We start from the raw sequence: 16,146 nt of genomic DNA on the forward strand, positions 1-16,146 counted from the left end.
CCTGGATTAGATACCGGACATTTCACACAACGCCCCATACCAATTTCAACCCGGAAGGAGGTGTTGAAAACTGGAAGAAGCTGCTCTTTGTTAATAACAACTCAGGCATGCCTCACTACCAGGACAGCCGCGGGACTGTGTGAAAAGGTGACAGTATTCCGGTAGCAGCCAGTTACTGAGTCGGGTGTGTCTGAAATGCCAGCAGAAACCCATTACTGTTCAGTAACTGACCAGCTTCCATTCCGGAATACTTAGGCTGTGTGAAAAAGCTCTTAGTGACATAGCATGTGTGGTGAGATAAGAACATGAATCTCTGTTAAGTCCTTGCGGTTCCATTGTCCTGAGTATTGTAATAAATTGTAATTCAGCAGTCTCCCATTCCAGTCTATTTCTGAAATTCCTTTGCAATAAAATAGCTATTTTGAGGTCTCCTCCCCCGGGGAGACTGAAATGCTCTCCTATTGGTTTCTACATTTTGTGATTCTTTATGTCAAATTTGTGTCCATGTATCCTTTCGCATAGCATTTGACTTAGTTGCCCTGTGTAGATAATCAAGGGGCATTGTTGGCATTTAATGGCATATGCAGTGTTAAAAGATGAGGAAGTGAATAAGCCTGAGATGATGTAGTTGATGTTGTTAGGTCCAGTGATTGTGTTGACTGGGTGTATGTGGCAGCAAAGTTGGCATTTGGATTTATTTCAAGCTCTGGTACCAGTGTCCATGTTCAAATTAGATGTTGTGTTATTGTGGATGAGTTGTTTGAAATTGGGGGTCTGTCTTTGTGCAATGAAAGGTTTGCCCCCCAGTACTTGTGAAAGAGAACTGCCATTATTCAGTAGAGGTTGTAAATTGCTGATGATGTGTTGGACTGTTTTGAGTTAAGAGCTGTATGTTACCATTAACGGTGTTCTGTTACTGTATCTTTTGGGCCTGTCTTTCAACAGAGTACCATCCTGGCTTTGTCAAGCTGTCTCTTATCAGGTTTGTTGTAGATCTTTCAGGTGAGAAACTGTCTGTAGGATTGGAACAAATGCAGCTGTAGCGCAGAGCCTGTCTGTATAGAATGGATCATTAGGATGGTAGCTTGAGGTATGTAGGTATGTTTGTCAGTCATTAGGTTTCTGGTATAAGGTGGTATCTATGTGCCCATTGTGTATTTTTATAGTAGTAGCCAGAAAATGTATTTCGCACATAGATTGGTTCGTTGTAAGGTGAATGGTGAGGTGAAAGTTGTTGAATGCCTGGTGAAATGTGTCCAGGGCATCTTTACCAGGTCCAGACAAATGTTCTGTTTCACTGTATCTGAAGAAATGTGCAAGCACACGAAAGCTTACACCTTAAATAAAACTTTGATGGTCTTAAGGGTGCCACTGGACTCAAACTTTGTTCAGCTGCTTCAAACTAACATGGCTACCCACCTGAATCTTTCCTCCAGCAGTCAGTCTGAATGATGGAAAAGTTTTGAAATTTTGAGTGCAAGCACTATAGTTGAAGCATAAATGTGAAACTGAGACATACAATGCTACTTGCTCCAAAATGTTGCCCAATATCTATTCAAAGAAAATAAAAATCCCTTTCAAAACCATGTGTGAGGCTTCAACTGATTTAGCTGACTCTGGAAGTACAATAGCAGAAAAATCCCCAACTTGGACAAACCTAGGGTTGCCAGCCTTCAGGTGGGGCCTAGAGATCTCCTGCTTTTACAACTGATCTCCAGCTGGCACAGATCAGCTTCCTTGGCTGCTTTGAAGAGTGGACAATCGATGGCATTGTACCATGCTGAGGCCCCTCCCCTCCCCATCCCAACCCCCATCTTCTCCTGGATCCACGCCCAACATCTTCAGATATTTTCCAACACAGACCTGGCAACCCTACTTATACACTTTGAATCTTTGGGAGAAGGAAACTGGCACCACCAAAAGATGTATGTCAGGCTGCAAATATGGTTGCCAGCAGGCCTGGAGAAGCATGTCCAGGCTTAAGGTATGGAAATGGGGGTAGCTGAAGCTTTTCATGCGTAGATAAAAATAGCATCACCTGGTAAGCAACCAGACGGTTAGGCCTCTATAAAAGGAACAGGAAGACAATGTTTATCCTGGGCTGTTGGCAACCTAGTGTAGGGGGGGTTTTAACCTTTCTTCCATATGTATTTTTAAGAAATAAAATTGAAATGAGCTGTTCAGAAGATGAATTGTAGCAGTAGTGGGGAAACAATACCTGTAGGTAATAGTGAAAGTGAGGGACCTTAGTAATAGTATACAATTGTTTGCTACTATCTGCAAGTCTCTGTTACCGGAATGGGTGTGTGTGTGTCTCTTAATATTTGGGGGGGAAATTAGCTCTTAAGGAGATTTTGGCTTGTGAGAGGTGGTAACAGGGGGTCTTCACACTAATTGTCTACCAGGATTGTTCCTTTGGGAACTCTCAGAATGAACCAGACAGTTGCTTAACCAAGGGAGGTTGTTTTATTAATAGAAAATAATAAAGTAATCCACACATACAGAAAACAGATTCACAAACACAAGCTTAACAGAAAATACAGATGTGAGAGGGATATAGCAAGGATTTGGGGGAAATACAGCTACCATTGAGAGGTCCTGGAGTCCACAAAGCAGAGGATAGGAATATGGAAAGTGGACCAAACAGAGTTTGGGGGTGCAAGTCTGTAGCAAGACAAGACACACCCACAATGGGAAGTGCTAGTCTAGATATAGATTAAAATGTTACCTGGGAGCAGGCTGATATACCTGCCCACTAAAACCATGTACTGATGAGATTAACTGTGAGTAAAATAATATGCTAGGGGGTGCTGAATGGGGCTCCCAGGAAAAGACAAAGAGGTTGCCATAATTACATCTGTGTAAGAGGGTGGGTGTAAGCATGAACTGTGAATAACTCTTGATGTAATTTGTCCCGAGAAGGTTAGAATGCTAATGGTTGCTAATGATCTTAGATTGCTGGAGAGAAAAGGCTACCCAATTGTAGGAATGGCTAATTAATTAAGGTGATGGGATTAGGAAAGGAGGACCCAAAGGTTTTTGTGATAAGGAGGAATTTTACCTTTCCTGTGGGCTCTACAATAGATTGAAATACCTCTTTTGTTTTAGATGGGGGAAAAACCTGTAGCCTGGAGACGCCCTACAGACACCTCCCAAAATAACAAGCACAGACTTGTCCTTTTGCTGCCAGAACCATTTTGTTTATCCCGACTCCATCTTAGTTTATATTGTACTCTTCCAGACTTCACTCTGACTCATTCCTGGGCCAAAAAAGGCTGGCGTTTGTCTTGTGAAAGAACTGGGGGTGAAGGATTATGAGGGATGTCTTTTTCCCCAGTGTGCCCTTTGCAGGGATACATGGGAGCCTTACATCAGGACTCAGTAAAGCAGCCAATGAAATAACTACGACATCCATAATCCGTTGGGTTTGGGTTTATAGTGTGTTGATGCTTATTGAACGTGTTTTTGGTAGGGTTGCCAACAGACCTAGAGCAAAATGCCCTCCCCTTTTAATAAAAGGATTAATAGATCTTCACTTACCAGATGATGTTATTTCCTCCTTGTTATAAAGCGCTTTAGCTGCCCATATCTACACATTAAACTCTATGACAAGGAAAGAACACTTTTCCTCAGTCTGTTGGCGTCTCAGTATTCTGAATGGAACAGTTTTCTCTGGTTGAAGCAGTGGGAGCAGGGATTAAATCCTCTACCCTTCTAGTGTTCACCTTCCTTTTTTTCCTTCCAATGCAACAGTGTCACACAAGCAGCAGTTTCAAACAAATATCATGCCTTTAATGAAGAGAAACAGAGCCAGGCAGTGAACTGAAGTGAACTTTTATGCGAAGGCGGGTTTTGAGGGTGGTGATGGGAACTACCATCACCCTGCCAACCCCACTGCTATCAGCATAACCACCTCTCTGCCTTTCTACTGCTTTTGGCATATCTGGGAGCCAGATGGAGAACTGGCAAGAGGTACAGGTATTTAAACGACAGAAATGTTTATATGTTTAAATGACAGAAATATTTAAATGAGAAAGAGGATTAAAGAAAAGGGAAAGGGGAAAAAATCAGCGTCAGAGGAACAATTAGAAAGGAGGGTGTGCAAATGGGGCAAAGGATGACAAAAAGGGAACATATTAAAAGTGCAGGGAACAGAGAAAACACTGGCAGGTGCCATATTAGGGATCACTGGCCATTTCTAAAACTAGTATATGGACTTTATTATTTAGGATCCTAAACTCCTAGGACTTTCTGACTACATTTCCCTTAAGCATAAAAACCACAGACTGCCTGTAAGTATTACAGCAAACCATCTGTTATTGCTAGTTGTTTTGTAGCAACTAGCAATGTATTAGGAGGGCACCAATGGTCAATCCTAACCCTACATAGTCTGGAACCAATATATCTATGGGAGCATTCCTTCTGGTATATCTCCCAAAGAGCATTATACACAGGAGAGAAGTGCATAATCGTGGTGATCCCTGGCCCGAAGAACATCCAGCTGTCCTCAACAAGAGCCAGGGCCTTTTTGGCCCTGCCCCTGACTTGGTGGAACTCTCTGCCGAATGACATCCAAGCCAAGAAGAAGAAGAAGAAGAAATTGGATTTATATCCCGCCCTCCACTCCGAAGAGTCTCAGAGCGGCTCACAATCTCCTTTACCTTCCTCCCCCACAACAGACACCCTGTGAGGTGGGTGGGGCTGGAGAGGGCTCTCACAGCAGCTGCCCTTTCAAGGACAACCTCTGCCAGAGCTATGGCTGACCCAAGGCCATGCTAGCAGGTGCAAGTGGAGGAGTGGGGAATCAAACCCGGTTCTCCCAGATAAGAGTCCGCACACTTAACCACTACACCAAACTGGCTCTCCAAGCAGGACCTAACACAGTTCTGCAGGGCTTGCAGGACAGAGATGTTCTGCCTGGCTTTTGGTTGAGGACAGCAAGGGATTTCCATCCATCCTGGCTCCTTCCTCCTTTTCTCCTTATAAGAACATAAGAGAAGCCATATTGGATCAGGCCAATGGCCCATCCAGTCCAACACTCTGTCACACAGTGGCCAAAACCCCCAAGTACTATCAAGAGGTCCACCACTGGGGCTAGAAGCCCTTCCATTGTGCCCCCCCACTCAAGCAAAAGAATACAGAACATCACTGCCCCAGACAGAGAGTTCTAACAATAGGAAAGGAAAGGTCCCCTGTGCAAGCACCAGCCGTTTCCGACTCTGGGGTGATGTTGCTTTCATGTTTTCACGACAGACTTTTTATGGGGTGGTTTGCCATTGCCTTCCTCAGTCATCTACACTTTCCCCCCAGCAAGCTGGGTACTCATTTTACCAACCTCGGAAGGATGGAAGGCTGAGTCAACCTCAAGCTACCTGAAAACCCAGCTTCCACTGGGGATCGAACTCAGGTCGTGAGCAGAGCTTAGGACCTCTGCTCCATGTGCTTATCCATTCCCCTTTTGAAGCTGTCTATGCTTGTAGCTGTGAATTCCACATGTTAATCACCCTTTGAGTGAAGAAGTACTTTCTTTTATCCATTCTAACCCGACTGCTCAGCAATTTCATTGAATGCCCACGAGTTCTTGTATTATGAGAAAGGGAGAAAAGTAATTATTTTGGAGATAGGGCACTAATTTATGTCTCTTTACACACCAGTTTGTAACTACTAGTTAATTTTGAAGCTATTTAAAATTTGATTTATTAAGTAGGGTTGCCAGCCTCCAGGTGGGTAGAGTCAAACAATAATTGTGACAAATAACTAAAGCAAAATTATGCAAAATACAACCACATTAATTCCCACACTCATACAAAATCTCAGTCCAACATTTCAATATAACAAAGTTCACATAGGAATGATCATACAAAGTGCTTAGCTCTATCCAATACAGTATAGTATATCCGTCTATCCATAATTGTGATACTCATCCAATAAAGTGCTTGTGCAATCCAAATAGCTAATTAAAGTTTATTCAAAACTTGAAATGGTGTAGTGTCTTCAATGACTTTTAGAAGAAGCATGAACCCTGGAAAATAAGCCTCTGACAGTATTGTTGACTAAAGCACTGTTTTTCCTTATTGTCTTTGTTGAAGACAATGTCTGTCTCATTCAAAATAGGACAGTCCAGTCTCAAGTACTCGTGGAGAAAGTACACAAGTATTGTATTTTGCATAATTTTGCATTAGTTATTTGTCACAGTTATTGTTTGGCTTTATCTACTTATGTGATTCTCTTTTGATTACACAGCCTCCAGGTGGGGCCTGGTGATCTGCCTATTTTACAACTGACCTCCAGCGGGCAGAGATCAGCTCCCCTGGAGAAAATGGCTGCTTTGAAGAGTGGACTCTATGGCATTGGACCATGCTGAGGCCCCTCCCCAAGCCCCACCCTCTCCCAGCTCCATCCCCAAAGTCTCCAGGTATTTTCCAACACTAACCTGGCAACCCTAGCCCTGAGCCCTGCTTGCAGGGTAGGGCAGCCTATAAATCAAACCTAATAAATAAATAATACACACAACCAGTGTTCCCTCTAAGCTGAGTTAGTGTGAGCCAGCTCACACATTTTTAGCCTCCAGCTCGCACATTTTTGAGTTAGCTCAGGAAGAATGACCCCAGAGCACACTAATTTATGCAGTAGCTCACAACTTTAATGCAGTAGCTCAAAATAGAATTTTTGCTCACAAGACTCTGTGGCTCAGGGGGAACATTGCATACAACCCCAATTACTGATTGCATTTTTTAAATTAAAAGGATATTTATCCTAATCCAAATTCAACCACTTACTCTACAATTTCAGAGACTAGGAGTACATAATATAATGTCAAACAAAAAATTACACAACAAGAAATTCTTAGAAACAGTTGAAGTACATCAACACTTTGTTCTACAAGAAAATATCATGTTCTGGGCATCCTGCCCAGTAAATGACACAACTTTAAGAAATGTATCAAAACATTTGAGGTGTTTTATAACTTTTTTTGTTGTTTTTTAAAAAACAAAACCTTATGATAACCTGAAGTCAAATACACAGCAAAAGAGTGCTACAAAGTGACTAGTTTCTCAACCCATTAAGAAAAAAAGCAATGCATTGGAGCATTGTTAGTTTTGGATGGGATACAAATGAAATGTAGAAAGTACTGGAATCAATATTCCACATTCATCATGTTATGTAAACAGTATGATATGAGTTTAATTGCTGGTTTAAATACAGCTAACTTTATTCATGCATTATAAAACCAAAAAGTTTTTTTTTAAATACCATTACAATGTGTAAACACTACTCTTGTTCACTTAAATTGCTTAAAATGATGATTCCCAAAGCTGGTGGTATCTGCTCAGTCATTTATTTTCCAAGATTTAGCTTTAAAAAAAAAATGAAGTGTTTTGAAACTTGTGTATAAACACTAGTAACAAAGCAGATATTAAGAGCATATTGTGAACAGTAGTATAGTAGAATAGCTTTAAGGCTGGAACCCCATTCATAATATATAACTTCTGAGTAAACATGAGTATGGTAAGGTGGCAACTTTAAGAGCAAACACTGGGAGAAAAGCCATTGCACTTTATGAAAGATTGTTTTGTCTAATCTTCAGCTTACTCATTTAAACACAAGTAAACTGCAGTTTTAGTAGGCTACTTGGCCCACAGGGTTGCCGAGACACTGGGAAAAACACATTCTGTCCCTTTAAACAGAGGCTGCTTGGGGTGTTATTTTCCTTCAAGCCACTAAAACCTTAATCTGGCCATTGATACACCACAAGCCTCTATTAAAGGGGCAGGGCATTTTTCAGCAGGACTGCTGGCAACCCTAATTGTAACATTTCTAGGTATATAGTTACTAGCTGCTACAAAAATTCCTGACCCCTGTAGGCAAGGGTCATTTTGTAGAAAAATAGGTGGTGGAGCTCATCCAGGATTGCTATGCAGCTGTAATACTATTCAATTGACGAGGTGGAACTCTCAGGAGGTGGAACTCTCAGAAAGGTTCAGGAGCTGTGCTCCTGTGAGCTCCCACTGAATCTGAGGCCTGCCTGTAGGTTTAAAAAAAAATAAAGGTATGCCCAATGAGGCACTGAGAAAAGCCAGTACTACACTTGAACGTGACTCTAAGCTTCCTTTGGGCTGAATACAAGAGACATAATAGGCATGCATCTACAAAATGTGGACTGGTTTTCTGGATTTAGTTTTTTAGTTTTCTTTCAAAGCCGACATGGGTAGGGGGTAATGTGTGTTGGATCTGTGAAGCTATGGTGCAGCAATAGTAACTTGCTTCACACTGTTTATAAAATATATTAATCTTGTTGAACTGCAATTCTAACTGAATTCCATGGGACTTGCTTAAGGTTACAGGATGTTCCTATGAAGTGTGAACCTGATGGCAGAAAACCCAATATACATCAGGCAAGAACAGGTAACATTAATCATTGTGTTCAATAATATAAAACATCTTATGATGCATAAGATTTTTTAGGAATCTAACAGAATGCATTAAAGGCAAATGCAGATTTATCAGCTTCTCTGTATTTCCTACTTACCTACATTTTGTAACTACAATATTGCATTCACAGAAAACTGGAAAGTGAAGTTCTTTTTAAGAATAGAAGCAACCCTATAATTGTTTATATATACTTGGAAGTCTTTAGCATGGTGATGTCCCTAATTTCTAAGCCTTTATTCTACACCTGACAACTATATGCAAACATTTGCTGTCAAGATAAAACAGACAAGACCAGCCTTTTGGAAGGGCACCTGAAAGTCTTTGTATTTGACTTGCAGCAGACTCTAATACTATGTTAGATATGAGGATGGGCATGGAACATGAAAATGGTGGTTTTCATGTTTTTTTTTTTTTAAATTTTGAACAAATTGTGGTTTATTTTTATTGGTTCAGGAGGGCTAGAAATTGTGGTTTATTATTATTGATGGGCATGGAACATGAAAATGGTGGTTTTCATGTTTTTTTTTTTAAATTTTGAACAAATTGTGGTTTACTTTTATTGGTTCAGGAGGGCTAGAAAGTGCCAGCGTGCCACGAATGTGCCTGGCATGATGATGCCACTGGAAGTGATACTATGCCATGCGTGTTTTCTGGGGTGACGTACCTGGCACAATAGTGGCACTTCCGGGTGACATAATGCTGGGCACATCATGGTGTGTGAAAATCTCCCGCTGATAATGACACAAACTGCCCAAAAACAAGCAGCTAAATTTTGCAAGTTGCGCATAGCACAAGTACTCGAACTGATTCAGAATGAACCATGAATCCGCTATTTTAGACGTGAATTGTGATTTGTACTTCAATTTGTGCCCATCCCTAGTTAGATACTGTAGTTAGTTTCCACCTTAAAAAAAATAGATGTGGGGATTCTGGGGAAGTCCAGGATTTGTGGATTTTAGTAATCCCTTATTTCATCTTGCACTAGAATTACCACTACATGCCCATTCAATTGTATGTTTGCCTAGAAGTAAATCCTTAGAATTTACTGAATGTTAGTCCCGATTCAGTATACATACAATGGCAATCCTGAAGGAGAGAGCAAGAAGCTAAATAATGTCCATGTGTTGTATGGGCACACACAAATTCCATTTGCTTAATGTCCAGCCAGTTCCTTCGTCACTTGTTTTTAGGACTTATACACCTGTCTATATTCTAACCCCATGGCGCAGGCTAAAGCTGCAGTACTGCAGTCCAAGCTCTCTACAACCTGAGTTTGATCCCAGTGGAAACTGGGTTCAGGTAGCTGGCTTAAGGTTGACTCAGCCTTCCCGCGTCAGTAAAATGAGTACCCAGCTTGCTGCGAGGAAAGTGTAGATGACTGGAGAAGACAATGGCAAACCACCCCATAAAAAAGTCTGCTGTGAAAACATTGTGATACAATGTCACCTCAGAGTTGGAGACGACTGGTGCTTGCACAGGATACTACCTTTACTTTATTCTGCTCCAAGTCACAGGTTCAGCAATCTATATAAAAGAAAGGAATAGTCCGTACATGCAGAGCAAGTGTTTTTCATGGATACACAGCTACTTCCCCATCAGTTTAAATTAGTACTTATGCATCAAGGTTTCTTGGAGCAATACCTTCAAATCAATGTGTTTGCCAAAAAACTGTTTAAGGCTTATCAAAATATCTTAAGGCACAGGCCCACCTTTTATTTAATGCATTTGATAGTACAGAGAATAATCCATCAGTGCAGTGCAATGACATAGGACATTATGGTAATCAATTGTAAAGTTCCTTTCATGCTGCAGTAAGGAAGAATTTTCTTCCAGTTTACAGATATCATATACACACACCCAAACACAAAATACCTGCATTTCAAGAACATTTTAGAAAATATAACATTTAAAATGTTTAACCAAAGTGTCTGATTTCATAGAGAGAAAAGTGGTCAATTTTAACTTTAAATGTAGAAGTCGAGAAGATTGTAAGTCTAGCTTGGGAATTAAATTGTCAATAATTCAATAGTTGAACTATTATCTTCCACAAGTGTGAAATGTAGTTCCCAATGTGACAGACTTTCAAAAATTTTTGAAGTACCTGATCACTTCCTTTGGCGGAGTTTTCAATTATTTTGTGATATATAGATTATGCTAGTTATTTTTTAACTTATCTGTTGGCCACTTCTGCTACAGAAAATTGCTTTATACTAGCAACAGACAACATCTGAGACAACACAAACTTCGGCCTGTAACTCCACAAAGTCCACATTTACCATCCTGAGGACGCAACAGGTATAACTGGTCTTCGGCCTCCTGTTAGAAAGCAGTCCAGGGCCACAAGCATTCTGATCAGAGAAAGCATTTTCCTGTGAGCAGCATAGCTGAACCTTATAATAATAAGTTTTCATCAAAACTGCTCAGAAGACTATAGGTTTATCAGATGAGGCATTCATCAACATACAAATATGTTTTATTTAAAAGCATAAAAAAATATATTCTAGTTCCAAGGTAAAACGTTTTAAGTAGAAATATACAGGATTATGAGAGATCACAGACAAATTCTACAGTTAGTTTGCACACAGGACCAGGTTGGCAAATGAGAAAAATGGGCTCAAATCCTGAATGGCATTTGTATACAAATGATGCAACAATGTTAAGTAACATACAAAAAGTCTAGTTACTTTTATAAAAGAGTTATTTTATCTGTGTGGCAACATCTAACCATATGTGATTGAATGGTTTACTGAGTGCTAGTGAGGGAAAGAATGATTTAAGTCACTTGTTTCTCACAGGAGTATGGTCAGGACTGAGGTGAAATTTCATCCCAAGACTGACTGGTTCAACAAACATATAATTAGGCAAACAGTTTGTTCATGCTTGCATCCCACTCTGGATGCTTAGCATGTAAGTAGGAAAAAGCCATAACAAGGTTTTCTAGGGTAGCATATGTTGTAGAAGATGGATGCTCTATCAGAATGAAAAGTAGCCATATAGGCAGTTCCTGTGAGTTTGGAGACATGTATAATTGAAAAGTAGTGTCTCTGCTGTTAAAGAAGAGGAAGTACATGGCTACCACACTGGATTTGCTATTATACATTGTTTCAATGCACACATGTTTCCACAGTGAGTGGAATGTCAGGGAATATTCCATCCTTGGTCATGCATGAGTAGTTGTCATTGAACTATATATGGAAACCCTATACTGCACATGAGTACACACTTGCATTGTAGTGCCCATAGAGCACTGAATCAGGCTGTGACAATAACTTTCTATAAACGGTGTGAGTTTCAATAAAATATATACTGCATCTGTAGTACATGAAAGACCCTCATTAGCTTTTCTGGGATTATTCACAGACTCGAAAATGAAGGATCAGTGTAACTTGTTTTCCCTTCTTTTGGTTGCTACTGTTAGCAGGGTTTTTATTTAGTAGTAGTGGCACTTCTTGCTGCTTACCCTAGAACAACTACATTGTTTTTAACAGGTATTTTCAGGATTGCACAGTTTACACATCCACTAGTTCCACCTAAAGCAAAATGCCTCCCCCTTCCACTATCTAGGAGCTAACAGTGGAAAGGGTTAAAAGGGAGGGGGGAATTCTACATTAAAACTGTTGTGCTTTGAAACAGTCTAGGATCTGTAGGTCTATATTCAATGGCCTGGATCCAAAGAATTCTAAAACTAGTTCCATGAGTCAAGGGAAGGGAGGCGCTTTAGCCTCCCCCTCTCCCCAGAACCGCTCTCTCATACCACACAGTAAACTGCTGTGGCCTGAAGAGGGGTTAGAAAAACAGCCTGTGATATGACAAGGGAATCAGTTTTCCAAGTTAAAAAAAAATTCAGCTGATCTAGTACTGCAAGCTTGTTACAGAAGCACAAACTCTCTGAATTCCAATCAGGATAGTCTTAACTGTCAACTATTGTTCTGATCTTTCGTCATAACCAGGTATTAGCACATGATGGATGAATGATCATTGTCTATGGCTAACTATAAATTATAACAGGCATTAATTGCAAGGGCCTGTTCAGGAATTAAAAACTTACCCCATGAGGCAGAAATCGAGCCCTGTTGGTTGAAGTTATGACAGATCTAAAAACTAGGTACAGTTTTGGGTTTTTTAAAAAATGTGACATGCAACAAAGAACTCATGGCTTCTTATTACACTATGCAGTTACAGAACTCAACTTTCTTATACCTGAAAGCCATTCTGAAGTGATCTACAGCTCTGAATCAGAAACATTCATTTTGAAGAACCGTTAATAGTTTCATGGATCTCTAAACAAAGTAAAATGAAACTTTTTAGCACCTTTTTAAAAGCATCTACTTTTAAAACTTCCTTAAAAAGGCATTGGAAGTTACAACCAACTAGCATGGGTCTCAGATCAGAAAACTATTTCTGTTAAATTAAGACTTAAATAATTACTTGGTAATCATTCTTAAAACACATAATTGAACCGAACTGCTGAATTGGCAGTTTTTCATGGCAACATGACTTTAACAATGACTTTAACCAAAGATAACGTATCAGAAACTTTAAAAACAACATTTAAATTGCTTCTGAATAAGAGAGACATTTCAGACAGTATAATAAAAACAGAAAATTGTACAACCGTCTAAAAATCCTAACACATACCTTTAGATCTAATTAAGTCCAGAAATTAAAGTTTCTAGTAACTACTTTTTAAAAACTACTTTTTACTGATTAATGAAACTGTTACTTGTATTTTTAAACTCCAAATAAAGATGTGCCTGATCAATGATCACCCATATTATCGCAGTATAGTACTTACACATATGAAACAAAAGAAAAATTATATATGAAACTGTGAACATTATGTTAAATTAACTAAACTCATGATGAAATATTCTCACAACAAGTTTTGTATTGATAAGTTTAAAAATATATTATTTCAACAAGTGTCTTTCAGGCAACACAGCTGAATAGTCTCTCTCTGCAGTAACAGAACTTTATTTTTTTTAAATAATTAAAGTCTTGTGTTAAAACAGTGTCCTTTGGAGGTATGCTTCTCTCACAAAACTTTTGATTTCCTTTTTCTAGGTGATGTACCTTCTTCAAATTTTACTGCTCCATTGGCAAAGTTAGCTGTAATATGAACAGAGAAAAGTTACAACACAGAACACTGCAGAACACACACACAATTAGTGTAATTTAATTCTAGACTGCTTAGTATTAATACAACTGGGCATTACTGAGTCTGACAGAGAGAAAACTTGGTGAACTTTCCAGAGAGAAAAGAGTGTCAGAAATACACTTCTGTACTGGACCAGTGGACAACCAGCTGCCCTGAAAGGCCAATTAACAGAACTCAGAGAGCAGGCCTTCCATTAGTGTTGCCATCTAGCAAAGATTATTAAGTGGTTTCCAGTTTCTGGATGTTGGCTCCCTTTAGACATTGTGGTATAGATCTGGTGATTCACTTAACATAGTTCTGCTTGCACAAGATCTTGCGCAACACCTAGCCCTTTCCTATCAATATATTATAGTGCCCTGAAATTGGCTGCAGAAGATCTTGAGCAAGTGGAAACACCAGTTAGGATACAGTAAGTTTGACTTAGCACAAATGGCTATCACAGTCTTTTCCTTGCAGTTCTATTTGTTCAAGAGCTCTGGCACAACCAGAAACTTTACCCTGGATCTAACTCTATACCTAGTAGCTATCAATAGACCAATTTTCCAGCAATCTGTCTGCTCTTTTCAAGTTATCTGCTATTTGCCATCACTACATCCTCTGGCAGTGCATTCCACAATTGTATTACTCACTGAGTGAAGAAATACCTCTTTTTGCCTGCCTATAATCTATTTGTTTGTTAACTTCACTGGGTACATTCTAGCATTCAAGGATGGGGAAAAGATTTTTTTATTTACTTTTTCTAGTCCATGCATAATTTCAAACACATCTATCATGTCCACCCTTTGACGTTATCTTTTCTCTAACTCTTTAGCCTTTCCTTGCTGAAAAGGTGGTCCAAGAGTTTAATCATCCTGACTGCCCTTCTACACTTTTTCTAGCTCTGCAGTACAGAAATCAGGACAGTTCAGCATATTCCAAGTATGGCCACACCAAACAATCACAGTACAATATAGGGTGTTTTACATGGTCTCCCTAAAAATCCTTAACATGGACCTGCCTTTTTCAGTGCTGCCAATGGATATTTTCTTCATGCTATACACTACAACCTCAAGATCTTTCCCTCTCAGCCTTTGGCATTTAAGAACCTGCCAGCATATATTTAAAGTCAGGACTGTTTGTTCCAAACTGCAGCAGTTGTACTTAGATCCTCTTGGACTTAGTGAAACAACTGCATCCTTCAAAATCCTATTTACATTTTCCTAGATGCAGGCTCCTTCTCCTGCTCACCTCTGCATCTTCTTCTTTGTTTCCCCCCTCTAAATGTGTTGTGGCATCCTCTCCTCTTCAATTAAAAGTAGAAATTACCATTCCTCTGGCAGAGGCAATACCAAACTTACCTAGCTTCACTCTACCATCCCAAGGGGTGCCTTTCAAGGAGGACTGAAGGGAGGGTGTGAGAGGTTTAATCTCTCAGAGCCATTGATCTGGCCAATATACTGATTCTACATGAAATAATTATTATACAAAAACAAAATAAGCCTATGTATTATCCCTCTTGACTTACAATAACATTGCTGTAATTTATTCTTGGAGAACAGTACAGCTGTGATGCAATGGATCAGCATGGGAGGGGACCTCATTTATTTCATTTACATCCTAGCTTTCTCCCCAAGGAGGACCCAAAGCAGCTGACATTGTTCAGGGAGTTGGACTAGATGACCCTGGAGGTCCCTTCCAACTCTATGATTCCTTTCTTCCATTTTTTTCTCACAACATCTCAGGAAGTAGTTTAGGCTGAGAGAATAAGATTGGCCCAAGGTCATCCCAGCAAGATTCCATGGCAGATACTGGTACAATATGACAGGTTATTAGAAATACTGTGCTTCTACTTACCCCACCCAGTTCTTCAAACCCAGCCCCAATACATCAGGTTATTTTACTTTGCTGTTAGACTCTATGTTATCATATATATGCTTTTATATAAAAGCCTAATGTCCTGTCATTTTATATATATAAAAAGCCTAATGTCCTGTCATTTTCCAGCTCTCCCATTGGCTGTGGTGCACGGCACATCAGCCACTGGCCGTGAGCCACCAGTCAAGACAACTTGCATGCCATGGCTGGGTCCATTCCTCTCCCCTGCCAACTGCTGGCCCCAGGACAGATGAGGATTGGGCCACTGGGGAAAACTTCAAGGCAGTAGCTGTAGCTAGGCAACCAAGTTTGCTTCTGTCAGTAAAACACAACCAACCTTGGTTCCCTCACTAAAAGGCAGGGGGAGGAGACCCTTGATAGGCCTCTTTTGGCCTTTGAGGGATAACTCATTGGTGCCAGTCCTGACTAGGGTTGCCAGTTCCAGGTTGGTGGATAATTCCTGGAGAGTTTGTGGAGTTTGCAAAGGGCAAGGTTTGGGGAGGGAAGAGGTCTCAGCTGAATATGCCATAGAGTCTACCCTCCAAAGCAGTTATTTTCTCAGTTGTGATACCAGGTGATCTTCAGACTACTCCTGGAGGTTGGCTACCTTATGCCTGGCTGCTTGCTACAGCTTCTGGGAAGATAGAGTTGCCAACTCCAGGTTGGGAAATTCCTGGAGATTTAAAAGGTGGAGCCTGGAG

General features: G+C 40.2%; 1 protein-coding gene across 1 annotated transcript in view; it reads right to left on the minus strand.

The window, feature by feature from the left end:
• Positions 1–10,121: 10,121 nt before the first annotated feature.
• The window catches only part of LOC132566119 (translocating chain-associated membrane protein 1-like 1), a 29,523-nt gene continuing 23,498 nt past the window's right edge, over positions 10,122–16,146 (minus strand). The window contains exon 11 of the mRNA XM_060230838.1: positions 10,122–13,542. Within this exon, the coding sequence (XP_060086821.1) occupies positions 13,469–13,542 (74 nt within the window). The 3' untranslated portion in view covers positions 10,122–13,468. The remainder of the gene's footprint in view (positions 13,543–16,146) is intronic.

The sequence above is a fragment of the Heteronotia binoei genome, chromosome 2 (assembly GCF_032191835.1).
Source record: "Heteronotia binoei isolate CCM8104 ecotype False Entrance Well chromosome 2, APGP_CSIRO_Hbin_v1, whole genome shotgun sequence".
Classification (NCBI taxonomy): Eukaryota; Metazoa; Chordata; class Lepidosauria; order Squamata; family Gekkonidae; genus Heteronotia; species Heteronotia binoei.